The sequence below is a fragment of the Oncorhynchus clarkii genome, chromosome 10 (assembly GCF_045791955.1).
Source record: "Oncorhynchus clarkii lewisi isolate Uvic-CL-2024 chromosome 10, UVic_Ocla_1.0, whole genome shotgun sequence".
NCBI lineage: Eukaryota > Metazoa > Chordata > Actinopteri > Salmoniformes > Salmonidae > Oncorhynchus > Oncorhynchus clarkii.
In genome coordinates this window covers 45,039,360-45,057,611 of record NC_092156.1, presented here as the reverse complement: position 1 = coordinate 45,057,611, position 18,252 = coordinate 45,039,360, and the positions used below count along the sequence as shown (strand labels likewise).

At 45.2% G+C, this 18,252-nt stretch overlaps 1 protein-coding gene across 1 annotated transcript; it reads right to left on the bottom strand.

Moving 5' to 3' along the window:
* Window positions 1-633: 633 nt before the first annotated feature.
* Window positions 634-17,600, bottom strand: LOC139418573 (nuclear factor related to kappa-B-binding protein-like). Its single transcript, XM_071168141.1, has 26 exons — window positions 17,579-17,600; window positions 17,166-17,309; window positions 13,367-13,568; window positions 13,153-13,280; window positions 12,896-13,067; window positions 12,652-12,750; window positions 12,490-12,563; window positions 12,239-12,323; window positions 11,941-12,121; window positions 11,577-11,688; window positions 10,742-10,868; window positions 10,557-10,634; window positions 10,366-10,445; window positions 10,214-10,260; window positions 10,031-10,091; window positions 9,721-9,895; window positions 9,522-9,628; window positions 9,277-9,400; window positions 8,813-8,892; window positions 7,909-8,081; window positions 7,540-7,792; window positions 4,481-4,672; window positions 3,602-4,297; window positions 3,271-3,377; window positions 3,024-3,159; window positions 634-2,842 (listed from the first exon to the last, which is right to left on the bottom strand). The coding sequence occupies exons 2-26, from the start codon at window positions 17,289-17,291 to the stop codon at window positions 2,705-2,707; spliced, it is 3,753 nt and encodes a 1,250-aa protein (XP_071024242.1). The 5' UTR covers window positions 17,292-17,309; window positions 17,579-17,600; the 3' UTR covers window positions 634-2,704.
* Between the last annotated feature and the right edge of the window lie 652 nt (window positions 17,601-18,252).

Below are 18,252 nucleotides of genomic sequence, written 5' to 3'. Positions count from 1 at the left end.
AATAACTGATTTTCAAAACTGAGGAGGTAGCTATGAGACCAAGGAAAATAGGTGAGATGTAAAAGTATTCCTTGGAGGTGAGAGAATTTCAACATTTCTTGTGACACATTAACACCTGTTGTGTATTCATTATGTTGTGCAATGGAAAACCAAACAGAACGAAACGGGGGATAGGACCTACCTGAATTTGTCCAATAAATAAATATTATTTCTGTTGCAATACGTACTCAGTTTGGAGAAAACGGTTTCTGTTGCGAAACCAAACATTTTGAAAATGGAATCTGACTAATGAATACACCTGACATTGTAACACGACAATGTTACCTGCTGGGGTTTCCTCTCCTCTTAAGCCAGTTGAAACATTTGCATACTCGTCCTACCTATGGCTATACAGAACGGAGAGCTACAGTCCTGTAGGTTTTCGCACCAGTCCAAGTTGTAACTAGCCTAATTCAGTTGGTCAACCAGCTAAATATTAAAATCAGGTGTGCTAGGTTAGGGTTGGAGAATTTAACAGGACAGTAGTTCTCCAGGAACAAGGTTGGAGAGCCCTGCTATAGAGCAACATGCTTATTTCCCTCTGGAAAACAGAATGTCTAATGATTGTCAGAGATAATATATTTCCAATAAATATTTTTTCATTCACTGTGTAGTTTAATTTTTTTAAATAATGATTATTTTAGGTACAAAATACTTACATGACCACATAAAACACTTTATTGCTACCAGATTCATCAAAAATTAACACAAACAAATGAAACAAGATTATATAGGAGAGATTACATTGTGTGATATATTTTCATACCATACCCAAAAGATGGAACTACAAACTTTGCACTCGAATCTTCACTAATCGCAGTGATAAGATTAGTCTATGGTGGGCTTCATCACTGCATCCATGAGATTAAAGATACCTAGAACAATGTATCTGCTTAGACATCGTACTAGTCAGGCGTTAAAGTGGACGGGAATGAATAGCAAATCAACTTGAAATGTTTTATATAGATCAACAGGTCGGGTGAAAAAAAATCCACCTCCAGTCTGTTTACCATGAGTAGAAACTAGGGTAGTTTGTCTAGTTTGCATAATGACATTTTGGAGCTGTTGACCGAACCTTGCCTGACACTTACTGTAGTAAAGCAATTCAATTCCATCTATTCCATGGTGATGCAAACTCTTAGCCTTTCACAACAGATACAGTGCCCTCGGAAAGTATTCACACCCCTTCACTTTTTCCATACAGCCTGAATTTAAAATGGATTAAATGTAGATTTTTGTCGTCACTGGCCTACACACCACACACACACACACACACACGTCAGTTGTACAACGAAATGCATTCAACTGAAATGTGTCTTCTGCATTTAACACAACCCCTCTGAATCAGGATTTCACCAGGAGACCAACAGTGACTTTAAAACAGTAACAGAGTTTAATGGCTGTGATTGGAGAAAACTGAGGATGGATCAACAATATTGTAGTTACTCCACAATACTCACCTAATTGACAGTGAAATAGGAAGCCAGTACAGAATAAAAATATTCCAAAACATGCATGCTGTTTGCAACAAGGAACTAAAGTAATACTGCAAAAAATGTGGCAAAGCAATTCACTTTTTGTTCTTAATACAAAGTGTTATGTTTGGGGCAAATCCAAAAGAACACATTACCTAGTCCCACTCTCCATATTGTCAAGCATAGTCGTGACTGCATCATGTTATGGGTATGCTTGTAATCAGTTGAGGCTGCTGAAGGGAGGACGGCTCATCGTAATGGATGGACTGGAATAAATGGAATTGTGTCAAACGTGTGGCTTCCATGCACTCCATTCCAGCCATTATTATGAGCCGTCCTCCCGTCAGCAGCCTCCACTGCTTGTAATCATACATTTCTTCAGGATATAAAAGGAATGGAGTTAAGCACAGGCAAAATCCTAGAGGAAAACCTGCTTTAGTCTGCTTTCCACCAGACACCGGGAGAGGAAATCACCTTTCAGCAGGACAGTAACCTAAAACACAAGGCCAAATCTACACTGGAGTTGCTTACCAAAAAGACAGTGAATGATCGTGAGTGGCCGAACTACAGTTTCGACTTATATCTGCTTGAAAATCTATGGCAAGACTTAAATGGTTGGCTAGCAATGATCAGCAACCAATTTGACAGAGGTTGCTGATCATTTTGAAGTGAATAATGGGGAATGTTGCACAATCCAGATGTGCAAAGCTCTTAGAGACTTACCCAGAAAGACTCACAGCTGTAATCGCTGCCAAAGGTGCTTCTACAAAGTATTGACTCAGGGGTGTGAATACTTATGCAAATGAGATATGCATTTAATCTTCAATAAAATGTGCTAACATTTCTAAAAACATGTTTTCACTTTATCATTATGGGGCATTGTGTGTAGATGGGTGAGAAACCAAATCTATTTCATCTATTTTGAATTCAGGCTGTAAGAACAAAATGTGGAATAGGTCAAGGGGTATGAATACTTTCAGAAGGCACTGTATGCCAGGTGAAACCAAATGTCTCCAAATGGTTTACGCTGTCCAGGGATTACTCCGTTCATCTGCTGCAAACTCTCCAGACATCAGTGTCCTCCAAAACATTGAGAGAGCAGAGATGCGCTATGGCTCCCAAGCATCACTTGCCTCTGAAGCGCAGGTCGTGGCACCGCACAGAGCAGTAGCAGGCTCTGGGACTGCGTCTCACTGTGTCGGCGGTGGCGGGTCCGGAGTTCGTTTGGGTGAGGGTGCGGTGGTGACTACGGCAGCGGACACAGACTTGGGGGAGCCTGCTGCAGAGAGCTGCTGGAGCTGCAGGGCAGGCACCGTCTGGATACGCACCTGGGGAAGACAAGGCACATCAACCAGTCCTACCAACTACTATACCCGATGCCTCGGGCCAGGAGTTTTCCCCCTCATCACAAGGTCAGGAAATGCTCCTGCATACTAAACGTTACTTTTCCTACAACTGAATTCAGTTTGTTTGGGTGCTGGGTGAGTATTGAATAAGCTGCTGACTGACCTGAGTGGTCTGCCCTTGTTGCTGCAGCTGCTGTAACTGGTGCGCTGTGACAAAGCTGACTGGCTTGTTCCCAGCTATCAGCTTGGTGCCTGCAGGCATGGTGGTGAGGATGATGTTCCTGCCCAGACTGCTGATACTGCACAGAGCAGAGACACCCCAGTCAGTCTATACCAGGCTGCTTACTGCCACTGGGAAGACTTGACACATATATTGTTACAGACCATTAAGGCTGAACATGACGACTCACTTCGTACTGATGTTTCCTTTCAGTATGGGCGTGGTCATCCCACTCTTGCTTTTAAGTGGTTGGCTGAGGACAGACAGAGGCACTGGGATCTGAGCTGGTAGCTTCCCCTGGGGAAATAAAGACAAAGACGGGGAGAATCATTGGAAGACCATTTCAAAGGTAGGTGGTGGGGGCTATAGAGAACGTGGCTAGGAAGAATGTCTTGAAATGAAAACATATCCATTGACGATAAACCTCCCAACTACAGTGCTGTTATTATACAACCATCCTGAATCCCACAGTAAATAGAAGAGGCAGATAATAGTCATGTTGATGAAGCTGTGGGTCTTACTGGTTGTGTGGACACCACTGTGGCTGTGACGGGGACCTGGCGGACAGTAGCTGTTCCCAGAGTCAGGGAGCCTGAGGCAGAAGGGCCAATCGTCACCCCTTCAGCTACGGCCAAGCCGCTGGTGGCTTTGGGGACAGTCGCAGCCCCAGTGGAAACTGGTTTGCTGCTGGTGGCCGTTGTCACGGTGATGGCTTGCCCCCGTTTCTGTGGGATGACCCCGAGTCCGGGCATTATTCGTATGGTGGTGCCACTCTTGGAGTCAGACGAGGAGACGGTGGAGAAGGTTTGGTCCTTCTGCTCGGCCATAGCGACCGCCAGGGTGGGCATCAGGCGTATAGCGTCCCCTGCAGCCTTCAGCAGGGTGGTGGTGCCAGCGGAGGCTTTGTTCGTCAGAACGCCACCCGAGGAGGAGGCTGGGCTGCAGGGGGAGGAGTGTTGGGGTGGGGTCAAATGGAGAGTAGCAGATATGCTCTTGGTGGTGGCGGTGCCTAACATGTCGGGGGTGAGTTTGGTGGTGGTGACGGGGGACTTGGTGAGGGTGGCCATCATTTCAGGTGTGATCCGCAGCACCGTCTGTCCTTTGGAGTAGGGGGGCAGGCGGAGCACATCTTTGCCCTGGATGCGGAGATCCGTAGCGGCTATTGAAATAGCTGCTCCACCTTGAGCCTTCACGCCCATCTGGCCTGTGATGGCCACCTTTAGAGACAGAAATTATGTGAGCATGAAACACAGAAAATGATTTCAACAAAATGTAAAAAGAAGGCTCTTTCATGAACACATTACATTGAAACTAGATTAAAATGTTCTCTTTGAAAGCTTATTTCCATGTAAACCCTTCTTAAAATGGCTCCTACGAAAATATAAAATTTTCGTGTTCACCTGTTGGATGATGTTCTGGCTGGTGACTCCCTGTAAGACAGCGGGGGAGGCTGTGTGGTGTGCAGGGCTGCCAGGGAAGCCAGTCTGAGCAGTGGTCAGGCCTGACATCGACAGGGTCGTCTGCCCTCTGGCTGCCTGCCCCTGGATGGGGCTACCAAAAGACAGGGTCCTTAGTGGTAACGACACCACGGTCTGCTCACGGTAACAGTGTGAAGAGAGGAGAAACAACCCTTCATTTACATGCACCGGTGCATTACAGCAAAGAAATGTCTCTTATCTGTGGTTCAAGACGATGTCTGATTAATAGTGCTGAGCGATTTGTGCTTTTTGAGGTCGGTTCAATTCTGAATTTTTTTTCACGGTATCGATTATTTTTTGGAACATTAAAAACGCACTATGAACTATGTGGGTTGAACGCTGTAACACAGAATAATACCATTTCTAAAAGTCCCATGAAGGTAGACTGTCCATCAGTGGTGGAATAAGTACTCAATTGTCAAACTTGAGTAAAAATAAAGATACCTTAATAGAAAATTGCTCAAGTAAAAGTCACCAAGTAAAATACTAAAAGTATTTGGTCTTAAATATACTTAAGTATCAAAAGTAAAAGTAACATTTCAAATTCCTCATATAAAGAAAATTATCCAGAATCATTTTATTTGTTAATTTACTGATAGCCAGGGGCACACTCCAATGCTCAGACACAATTTACAAACGAAGCATGTGTTAGTGAGGGCAACAGATCGGGGGCAGTAGAGATGACCAAGGATGTTCTCTTGAGAAGTGTGTGAATTAGGCCATTTTCCTGTCCTGCTAAGCATTCACAATTGAACTAGTAGTTTTGGGTGTCAAGGAAAATGTAGGGACGTAAAAGTACATTATTTTCTTTAGAAATGTAGTGAAGTAAAAGTTGTCAAAGTACAGATAAGTCAAAATACTACTTAAGTAGTATTTTGACTTAAGTACTTTAAACCACTGCTGTCCATTACTGCTTATCACTTATTAACCATAATTTATTCACATTACTTTAATATTTGATGACTTTGTTACTTCATTCCAAGTAATCTCATCTCCATAGTAGTTCTTCAAAGTAAATAAGGCATCAAAGTAAATAAGGCATACTTTTATGACTGCTGAATAACTATCAATCACGTAGTACTTTCATGCTCTCGAAGAAAATGCTTTCAATCCCTCTCGATTGCGCATTCTCTTCTCTGCTCCGCACAGACCGGACAAGTTTAAACGGCCGCGCAATGGATTATGGGCATTGTAGTTAATTACCATGTTTTCTGCACTAAACTACACTGCTCAAAAAAATAAAGGGAACACTTAAACAACACAATGTAACTCCAAGTCAATCACACTTCTGTGAAATCAAACTGTCCACTTAGGAAGCAACACTGATTGACAATAAATGTCACATGCTGTTGTGCAAATGGAATAGACAACAGGTGGAAATTATAGGAATTTAGCAAGACACCCCCAATAAAGGAGTGGTTCTGCAGGTGGGGACCACAGACCACTTCTCAGTTCCTATGCTTCCTGGCTGATGTTTTGGTCACTTTTGAATGCTGGCGGTGCTTTCACTCTAGTGGTAGCATGAGACGTGAGAGTCTACAACCCACACAAGTGGCTCAGGTAGTGCAGCTCATCCAGGATGGCACATCAATGCGAGCTGTGGCAAGAAGGTTTGCTGTGTCTGTCAGCGTAGTGTCTAGAGCATGGAGGCGCTACCAGGAGACAGGCCAGCACATCAGGAGATGTGGAGGAGGCCGTAGGAGGGCAACAACCCAGCAGCAGGACTGCTACCTCCGCCTTTGTGCAGGAGGAGCACTGCCAGAGCCCTGCAAAATGACCTCCAGCAGGCCACAAATGTGCATGTGTCTGCTCAAACGGTCAGAAACAGACTCCATGAGGGTGGTATGAGGGTCCGATGTCCACAGGTGGGGGTTGTGCTTACAGCCCAACACCGTGCAGGACGTTTGGCATTTGCCAGAGAACACCAAGATTGGCAAATTTGCCAGTGGCGCCCTGTGCTCTTCACAGATGAAAGCAGGTTCACACTGAGCACGTGACAGACGTGACAGAGTCTGGAGACGCCGTGGAGAACGTTCTGCTGCCTGCAACATCCTCCAGCATGACCAGTTTGGCGGTGGGTCAGTCATGGTGTGGGGTGGCATTTCTTTGGGGGGCCGCACAGCCCTCCATATGCTCGCCAGAGGTAGCCTGACTGCCATTAGGTACTGAGATGAGATCCTCAGACCCCTTGTGAGACCATATGCTGGTGCGGTTGGCCCTGGGTTCCTCCTAATGCAAGACCTCATGTGGCTGGAGTGTCAGCAGTTCCTGCAAGAGGAAGGCATTGATGCTATGGACTGGCCCGCCCGTTCCCCAGACCTGAATCCAATTGAGCACATCTGGGACATCATGTCTCGCTCCATCCACCAACGCCACGTTGCACCACAGACTGTCCAGGAGTTGGCGAATGCTTTAGTCCAGGTCTGGGAGGAGATCCCTCAGGAGACCATCGGCCACCTCATCAGGAGCATGCCCAGGCGTTGTAGGGAGGTCATACAGGCACGTGGAGGCCACACACAGTACTGAGCCTCATTTTGACTTGTTTTAAGGACATTACATCAAAGTTGGATCAGCCTGTAGTGTTGTTTTCCACTTTAATTTTGAGTGTGACTCCAAATCCAGACCTCCATGGGTTGGTAAATTTGATTTCCATTGATCATTTTTGTGTGATTTTGTTGTCAGCACATTCAACTATGTAAAGAAAAAAGTATTTAATAGGAATATTTCATTCATTCAGATCTAGGATGTGTTATTTTAGTGTTCCCTTTATTTTTTTGAGCAGTGCATGTAGAATCTTGGCCTGTAACTACAGCTCCTTACTACATCGCACAATTCAGGCTTGATCTGATTTATCTCTACAGAAACTACACAGAGCCCACAGGAAAAGAACAAACAAAATGATATTCAAATAATTGAACAGACGTCAGTCAGTTAGTTGTTTAAAAATAGGATTGTTGGTAACAGGATGGTCAGTTATTCACCTGTGTGATGCCCTTAGCACCAACAGTGACTGGCACTCTGATCTGTCGAGGGGTCTGGTGCACCAACATGGCCTGCTGTCCTCTTGCTGTCTGGGCAGAGACCACTCTTACCTGAGGCGGAGAGCCTGACTGATGGCCCACTACCCTGGCTGAGTGCTGGGAGGTAGCTGGCTGAGAGACCTGTGGGCCACACTGGCTGCTGGACAACAGGGTCCCCAGTTGAGGAATGGGTGGAGGAGACACTAAGATAACACTAAGAGCGAAGAGAACAGGGCATTACTACTTCCATAACATCAAGAATATACAAGTACTGAATGTGTTTAATTGAGCCTGATAAGACTTCATCCACAGAAGCGGTTTTATACTGACCCAGGACCGGTCTTGACTGAATCTGGGATCCCAGCTTTGGTGGGGGTTGTGGCTACAGGGGCTAGGGGTGATTTGGGGGTTCCAAGGGTGCTGGGAGTTGGGGACATGGGACCCCCCATATGACTAGCTTCCAGGCCTCCAGAGGTCTTACCACCGCCCTCCTTACTGCCAGACTTATAACACACAGGATGGTTCGTCACCATCAACACACATACCATAATATACACTGAGTGTCCAGAACATTAGAAACACCTTCCTAATATTGAGTTGGGGCACGGACTACAAGGTGTTGAAAGCGTTCCACAGGGATGCTGGTCCATGTTGACTCCCAATGCTTCCCACAGTTGTGCCAAGTTGACCGGATGTCCTTTGGGTAGTGGAGCATTCTTGAGACGCACGGGAAACTGTTGTGCGTAAAAAACCCAGCAGTGTTGCAGTTCTTGACACAAACCGGTAAAGCCTGGCACCTACTACCATACCCTGTTCAAAGCCACTTCAATCTTTTGTCTTGCCCATTCACCCTCAATGGCACACAAACACAATCCATGTCTAAAAGAGTAAAAATCCTTCTTTAACCCGTCTCCTCCCCTTCATCTACACTGACTGAAGTGGATTTAACAGCCAACATCAAAAAGGAATCATGGACTGACCAGGTGAAAGCTGTGTCATGGAAAGAGAAGGTGTTCCTTTGTCCACTCAGTGCATGTCAGACAACAACAGAGCTCATTATATAGAAACAGTTTGATTAGTCCATCAGGATTCCATTGAAATGTGGTTCAGTCAAGACTTTCCACATTCAAAGATGCCAAGTCTCCAGAGAGGGTATGTAAGAGTAGAGAGATTATGAACCATCTATTTGTCAGCAGTGCAGTAGTCACAGCAGAGTAGAGGCGGTGGGACTCACAGGCTTGGATGCAAGTTTAGGTTTCTGCTGAAGTGTCTTTCTGGCCTTGGCAGCGGCAGCTTGAGCCTGGTGAATTTTCTCTGGGCGGGGAAAGAATAACAACTTGTAGTTAAAGTAGTTGTAATAGTCAAATGTGGCCTTTCGTTAGCCAATACAGAGAGCCGGGAGAAACTCTCGGCGCATAGGCATTGGCTTAATCTACTAACAGATCTCCCACAACACCTCCACCCTAGCCTTAACCCAGTCGCTAGTACGCCAAAAGCACAGAGCCACGCCTCGCAGTCGTGCGATTCGCTAAAATTAAAAGACAACAAATACTTCACTCCGTAGGTCACTCCTACCAAGGCCAACTTTGAGTGGTTGATATCCCAGGTGTATATGTGCTGTGCACAATAGCCTGGGGACGAGGTTACAGCATTTGTGACAATTCCTATCCTATTCCATTGGCAGAATGTCCTGCTCACCAAACTCCTCCTGGCCGCGGTCGCGGTGCAGGTAGTTCCACAGCTTGCGGACGATGTCATACTTCACACAGGGGTCCTTCTCATAGTGCAGCCTGTCCAGAGCCCCACTCACAACCATGTTCACCTGCAGGAAGCCACGCATCGGGTGCCTTGCTCAGTCACAGACAGACAAACACCGACCGGACAGCTGTGTCAAAACATGTATACAAGTGACAACAATAACCCAGCAACAGTGAACCTCTAACCTGAGCACTGGTGACATCTGGCGCCAGGAACTGAGAGTCCTTGAGCAGCTCACAGATCTCAGCCCTGGTCCCCTCTCCGTTGGGCAGCCGGGCTGCTGCGTCCCGCACTGAGGAGGAGCAGCAGTCCAGTCACATACCGCACATCTAACCTGAAGCTACCGCAACAACATCTCACACTGACGACAGGGGTCAGTCTTACCCAGGGAGAGGATGGTGACATAGGCTGGGCGGTCCGAGCGCAGCAGAGTGTGCTCTCTGGCTTTGTTGAGAGACATCTCCTTGTCAAAGACCCCTTTAACAGGCCCCACCGGAGACTCAAAGCCATGCATTCTGAAGGTGAAGGCTTTGTGTGGCTGGTCATACCGCTGTTGCTCCTGATGATCAAAACAAGAGCACGGACACGTAACGATTGCAGAGAATGTGTGTGGTCTTTATGAATGATACTCGATACAGAAGACTAATACTCGATATCTAAGACAAAAAAAAAAAGGTAGAGACGTGACACTGACCTGCACTTGAAAAACATGCCTCTCGTCTCCAGTGCTGGCCCGCACCACGTAGTCTGTCCAACTGCTTAGTTCCAGAGAGAACAGCAGTCAGTATTACAAATAAAACCCCTCTATGGCAATGAACACATACACTAAGTCATTCTGAGGAAGGTCATCCGTGACATGAGAAACACGGAAACTTACGCTCTAGGGGTGAGAGAAGTCATCTCTGGTAGTTCGTCACATTCTGCCTGTGGGGGGGGACATTGTTATTTTATTCAAAGTGTATTACAGGGAACAGAAAACGACCACCCTGACAGAGAGGAGTGAGAGGTGAAAATGGGTCATTGTAATACCTTGACCACAACCAGGCCCTTGGAGTCGACCCACAGCTGACACAGAGCACTCAAATCCTTCTCTCCATTCTCACTTGGACCTTCAAGACCGGAGATTGAGACAAATCTCTACGTCTCCTACTTCTGAAATGGTTTCATTTGCATTGTACCAGAATTTGGACGAATCAACTAACTGACAAAAGAGATCTTACCAATCCATTTCCATTGCTGTGAGCTTTCCCTGAACACAACACAAGGGGTGAAGCCACTGGGAAGAGCCATCATACCAACTGAACGAGAGATCGGAAGATGGTGAGCGAAGAGCAGAAAGAAAGATAACGATGGGACACATTACTGCTTTAAATGATCCAGAGAAGAGGGAGTCTGCCGTGCTCACCTTTAGTCTCCACAGCCAGGAAGTGCAGGGCTGGCAGCACCATCTCTGACCAGCAGGAGGCCGAGGAGAACCGGGGGTTCAGGGAACTAGCTGGAGATGTCTGCCACTGTCGGACCTTCTCCTCCAACTAACACGGGGACATGCATGAATCATTAGATCCTTTTCAAGTCTTACAACAGTTCCAATACATAGTTAGAGTTCAGCTCATCACATACACCAGTGGTTCTCAAACTGGGGGTCGCGAGTGTAAAACTGAACCATTTCGATCTGGTTACTAACATAAGCCTACGGTATTGCAGCAAATTGTTGTCTCAAAAACTTCTCATCCAAAAAGATGCATGTCTTGACTGTTGACGAATGACCAGCCGTCAGAATAGCTAGGCGCGCATCCCTAGATTAGTGACATTTTCCCAGATTTTGCCTGGCAAAAACTATTTCTCAAAACTGCAGTAACATCGCACTTCCTTCAATACTTATGGGATGAAGATGTAACATGTTCTGGCGAATGAATTACGATATTTGTGAGGAAGAAAAAAGGCCATACTTTTCATCCACTCCTGCTTACAAGCAGGCTGTATCCTACTGTAGCTGCTTGCTCTGGACTCCAGAGAAATGGCATGATATCTCTACTTGATATTGGCTCCTAACATGAATGACTTTCAGCTAAAAATGAAAGTATAAAACGTAGTTTATTTCTGTATCTTACGTTTTCAAAATGCAAGATTTGAACCACTTCTTCTTGGAGGGTCGAGGGTCAAAAGTTTGAGAACCACTGACAACAAAAAAACAACCTTTGTGTGGCTATGTACTTGTGTAGGCAGGCACGAGTGAATACCATGGCTGTGCTGGCGAGCCCCTCTAGTCTCAGGATATTCTCCAGCAGGTTGAAGAAGGTCACAGCAATCTCCTCCGCCATGACAGGGCTGTTCTGCACCTCCCCCAACGGCCTGTAGATGGCGATAGAAGATGCACATGAGAGCAGGCCTACGCAGAGTGAAAAGCATGGAGTGCAGTGTGCAATTGAATTCATGACCGCATAGAAATGTCCGTAGCACAGGAATATCAGTCAAGCTGGGATTTTGATTCATTTCATCAAACCTATTACCACAGATGTTCTAATGTATCAATAGAATGCCAGATTTAATTAGAAACTCGTCAGGTAAAAATGCCATCTTTGCGGGATGACTACATTAACTCACTCTTCCTTGACACTGGGCAGTGGAGGGACTGGGGTGTCAGGAAGAGCAGCTGGGGTGTCAAGTGATAGAGCTGGAGCTTCTGAAGGCATCAGAGCCTGACAGGGATCCTTGGACTCCACTTTAATTCTCCTCATCTTTTTTCTCCTCATCTTCCTCTTGGGCCGACCCAGTTCAAACAGTGCTAGATAATAGAAGGTACAAGTTCAGATTGTTTCGACATTGGCTGTGATCACAGGATCATATAGAGTCCAGCTATGTACGATTCATTTCGCTTGACGTTTATGGTGTTGGTACTCACCCATCATGGCTCCTTTACGACCCACGTCCACTCTAGACATCATGTCGCCCAAGTGGATGTCAGAGGTCATCAAATCTGGATGATCCTGTGCAAATAAGAATGACGAGGATTAGGACGCGAGGGGATGTTGTGCAAGATGATATTAGGTTGAGAGTGTCCCTCATATCCATTCACACATTGATTTCAGGATTCAAATGGATGGCAGATTTCTGGGATGTGTGTGTGTATGGAGAAGCATAGAAGAAACTAACCGGTTGTCGTCTCCTCTTTTCTCTATGTCTCCGTAGCATGGCTCTCATGTCCTTCTCTCCCAGCTCTGGTTTAGCTGTGTGAGCAAACGTCCCAAATCTTCAATCGGTCTATCTGCACAGCCTATACATAGTCTCTTATGCAGCTACTGTAGTGTAACTGACCTGTGGTCTTCATGTCCTGGGTGGAGAGACTGGGCAGAACCCTGACAAAGACAGTAGGTGTGGGAGAGGAAGGAGACCGAGGTGTTGGCAGCGAAGAGGCTGTACCCGCAAACACAAAGGACGACATATGATTGGTTCAGATTGGGATTGACCCATAGTGAACAGTGAAAGATGAACTCTGACACTTAATCAATGCTGCTAAATGCAATTCCGTTTCAATCCAGGCTGATGAAAGCAGGCTCACCATCATCGTCAGATGACGGGTATCGGTCTCCACACTCCGTTTTAACTTCCCTTAGTATCCAGCAGACTCTTCCTCTGACCCTCTGTTCCTGCATCTCACCAGGCGTCCGGGCGGAGCACTTTCTCTTTACCGCGATGTCAGGGCCACTGCGGACCGCCAACTCCAGTAGTTCCTAAACCCGCCGAAATAAAATGAACATACTGACGGAGGCCATTCGCCTTGTGCTTGAGATCGAAGCTTGAAGATGTCCGCCGTACCTTTCTAGAGACCAGGATCTGTTTGAGGAGTTTGTGGTAGTACTGCTGCAAAGAGTAGAGCTGGCACTTTTTCTGGGACTTGGCACACAGCTCTCTGTACATGACCACTTCTGGATTAAAATGGCCATCTGGGGCGAGCACAGAGTCACACATAATGCAGAGACATACTCAAAAAACGAAAAATGAGCAGTTTGAGAGAGATGGGGAGTGTTACCTCCGAACAGTTTCTGTGCAAGGTGCAAGGGGTTTCCGAAGCAGAAGTTCTGGTTGTTGAAGAGGTCGCTGATGGTGCGGTCCTGTTCAGAGGTGTTGTCGTCGGGAAACTGAGGTAACAATTGACGGAGATGCTGCCTCTGTTCATCGGTCAGTACTTTAGACCATGTGCTTTCACTCAGCACAGTGAAGAAGATTTCAGGCTGTTTTCAAAACAACATATACACAGAATTGTAAATGCAACGATCACGATACAGTAAACATAATCTCACAACATAATGGATACACAGCATATGACGAGAAGCAATTCCACGAGTACCAGAATGATTATTCACTTTATTTATACATTTTTTCTTACCCCTTTTTGCACCCCAATTTCGTGGTATCCAATTAGTAGTAGTTACAGTCTTGTCTCGTCGCTGCAACTCCCATACGGACTCGGGAGAGGCGAAGGTCGAGAGCCATGCGCCCTCCGAAACACAACCCAACTTAGCCGCACTGCTTCTTGACACAACGCACATCCAACCCGGAAGCCAGCCGCACCAATGTGTCGGAGGAAACACTGTACACCTGGCGACCTGGTCAGCGTGCACTGCACCCGGCCCGCCACAGGAGTCGCTATTGCGCGATGAGACAAGAATATCCCTGCCGGCCAAACCCTCCCTAACCCGGATGACGCTGGGCCAATTGTGCGTCGCCCCACGGACCTCCCGGTCGTGGCCGGCTGCAACAAAGCCTGGGCTCAAACCCAGAATCTCTGGTGGCACAGCTAGCACCGCGATGCAGTGCCTTAGACCACTGCCCAGGAGGCCCCGATTATTCACTTTTATAAGTATGTCAAACAAAAACCATTGATTGCAAAGCTAATCAAACCATACAACTCTATGCACAAGGAATCATTTGAATAGAACATGTTACAAAGACACATTTATTCAAAGAACAGCACAGATTCAGAAGTCTGCAGAAGGAATGGTGGTGTCAGCTATGATATGACACCTTGAGTTTGAGAAAATCTATTTTGGTTATTGAACTACGGTAAGTGAAGTGGATGGACAGCCAGTAACCAAAGGACAGTAACAGAATGACATTGTGGGTCCTTGATCTGTACTATACAGAAATGTCTAATTATGAACAGGCACACAAAAGGTAAACACATGTAATATCCTCCTTTGCATGTTTGGATACTAATCTACACACTGGCTATTATTCTAATGAGCTCTGCCACCAAACAATACCAAATTTGGTTGGTCCAGACCGGACCAAATCTGTACCAAGCATAGAAATATACCCTATATACACACAAACGTGGATTCAGTGGGTTCGGTGATTTCAGCCACACCCGTTTCTGACAGGTGTATACAATCGAGCACACCGCCATGCAATCTCCATAGAGAAACATTGGCAGTAGAATGACCTTACTGAAGAGCTCAGTGACTTTCAACGTGGCACCGTCACAGGATGCCACCTTTCCAACAAGGCAGTTCGTCAAATTTTTGCCCTGCTAGAGCTGCCCCAGTCAACTGTAAGTGCTGTTATTGTGAAGTGGAAACTTCAAGGAGCAACAACAACTCAAATGTGAATTGGTAGGACACAAAAGCTCACAGAACAGGACCGCTGAATGCTGAAGCGCATACCACGTAAAAATCCTCTGTCCTCGGTTGCAACACTCACTACCGAGTTCCAATCTGCCTCTGGAAGCAACGTCAGCACAAGAACTGTTCGTTGGGAGCTTCATGAAATGGGTTTCCATGGCCGGGCAGCCGCACACAAGCCTAAGATCACCATGTGCAATGCCAAACGTCGGCTGGAGTGGTGTAAAGCGCGCCACTATTGGACTCTGGACAGAGGAAACGCGTTCTCTGGTGTGGTGAATCACGCTTCACCATCTGGCAGTAGGACGGACGAATCTGACGGATGCCAGGAGAATGCTACCTGTCCCAATGCATAATGAAAACTGTAAGGTTTGGTGGAGGAGGAATAATGGACTGGGGCTGTTTTCATGGTTCGGGCTAGGGGCCTTAGTTCCAGTGAAGGGAAATCTTAAAACTACAGCATAAAATGACATTCCAGGCGATTCTGTGAGTCCAACTTTGTGCCAAAAGTTTCAGCAAAACAATGCCCCTGTGCACAAAGCGAGGTCCATGGTTTGTTGAGAACGGTGTGGAAAAACTTGATCTGACCACAACACAGAGCCCTGACCTCAACCCCATCGAACACATTTGGGATGAATTAGAATGCTGACTGCGAGCCAGGCCTAATCGACCAACAGCTTTGCCCGAACTCACTAATGCTTGTGGCTGAGTGGAAGCAAGTCCCTGCAGCAATGTTCAAACATCTAGTGGGAAGCCTTTCCCAGAAGAGTGGAGTCTGTTATAGCAGCAAAGGGGGACCAACTCTATATTAATGCCCATGATTTTGGAATGAGATGTTCAACAACCAGGTGTCCACATACTTTTGGTCATGTAGTATATACATATAAACAGTACCTTCTCATTCAAGGGTTTTTCTTTATTTTTAATATTTTCTACATTGTAGAATAATAGTGAAGACATCAAAACTATGAAATAACACATATGGCATCAGGTAGTTACCAAAAAAGTGTTTAACAAATCAAAATATATTTTATATTTGAGATTCTTCAGAAGTAGCCAACCTTTGCCTTGACAGCTTTGCACACTCATGGCATTCTCTCAAACAGCATCATGAGGTAATCACCTGGAATGCATTTCAATTAACAGGTGTGCCTTCTTAAAAGTTCATTTGTGGAATTTCTTTCCTTCTTAATGCGTTTGAGCCAATCAGTTGTGTTGTGACATGGTAGGGGTGGTATACAGAAGATAGCCCTATTTGGTAAAAGACCCAAGTCTATATTATGGCAAGAACAGCTCCAATAAGCAAAGAGAACTGCCAGTCCATCATTACTTTAAGACATGAAGGTCAGTCAATACAAAACATTTCAAGAACTTTGAAAGTTTCTTCAAGTGCAGCAGCAAAAACCATCAAGAGCTATGATGAAACTAGCTCTCATGAGGACCGCCACAGGAAAGGAAGACCCAGAGTTACCTCTGCTGAGAGGATTATTTCATTAGAGTTACCAGCTTCAGAAATTGCAGCCCAAATAAATGCTTAAGAGTTCAACAGACACATTTCAACATCAACTGTTCAGAGAAGACTGTGTGAATCAGGCCTTCATGGTCAAATTGCTGAAAAGAAACCACTACTAAAGGACACAAATAAGAATAAGAGACTTGCTTGGGCCAAGAAACATGAGCATTGGACATTAGACCAGTGGAAATCTGTCCTTTGGTCTGATGAGTCCAAGTTTGAGACATCTGGTTCTAACCACCGTGTCTTTGTGAGAGGCAGAGTAGGTTAACGGATGTTTGGTTACCTCTGTGAAGCATGGAAGAGGAGTGATGATGTGGGGGTGCTTTGCTGGTGACACTGTCTGTGATTTATTTAGAATTCAAGGCACACTTAACAAGCATGGCTACCACAGCATTCTGCAGCAATACGCCATTGCCTCTGGGAAGCTGTCAAGGCAAAAGGGTGGCTAAATAAATTGATTTTGATTTGTTTAACACTTTTTTGGATACTACATGATTCCATATGTGTTATTTCATAGTTGATGGCGTCACTAATGTTCAACAATGTAGAAATTAAAAATAAAGAAAAACCTTTGAATGAGTAGGTGTCCAAACTTGACTGGTACTGTATATGCTTTAATTAAAAAATAAATAGCATAAGAACTTCACGTTAGTGCTCAGGTGGCTTTTTACATGGAAACGCTTGCTACTCACATCCTCAAGCAGGTCTTCTGGAAGGCTCACTCGACAGTCTCCCAACATACACTCTTCAGTGATGTGCCCATCATTGGCCTTCTCTGAGTCCAGGGGGTCTGTCAGCATGTGATCAAGGACATCCATTCTGATATTCCTATAGCTCTATAAAATAATGAATTGCATTGGTATCTAGCTAAAAACACACGGTGTCCGGCATTGACAGCTAACTAGCTAGGATAAGGTAAATTTAACTAGAAGCGTTTTAGCCTACGTTAGCTACATTTCTACAGAAAACAGCTACTTTGCTAGTTAGTTGGCTAACTATATATTATATTCTCATGTCATGGGTGAAAAACAAGCCAATGCAAACTAGCTGAATTGGCTAATAAAGCCAAAATTAACGAATTTACCTGAAAATAGAGCACACGTACATCGGATAAGAGTCAAATGCGGGGGATCATAATAAAGACGTACCCGATACTGTTTCCGGTCTGCAGCCTTGGGTACTTCCGATTTCCCAAATATGGGTTGTGTTCGAGGTACGGCCAAGCGATGACTGAAAAAAGTTAGGTTAGTGGTAAGGTTTACAGTTAGGGTTAACTTTAGGAGTTAGGTTATTAAAGGGTTAGGGGAAGGGTTAGGAGGAGGATTAGCTATTATGATATGTAGTGGCAAAATAGCCAAAAAGTAATTGAAAAGTTACTAATTAGCTCAAATTATAAAGTTGCCCGTGACGAAAACCGAACATGCAACCTTTTGGTTGCTTAACGTTACACCAGGCAGGTACACAAGCTGTTAGGTTTACTGAGGTACAGCAGTCTGAAGTGCAATTTAAAAAATTATATTTACAGGCAATGAAAATATTTCCTTAAAACCCCCACCTTACTTTAACAAAACACAACACAAAAAGACAAATGAGATTATAATAATACACAAAACTTAATAGAACTACAGTCGTGGCCAAAAGTTTTGAGAATGACACAAATATTAATTTTCACAAAGTTTGCTGCTTCCGTGTCTTTAGATATTTTTTGTCAGATGTTATTATGGAAAACTGAATTATAATTACAAGCATTTCATAAGTGTCAAAGGCTTTTATTGACAA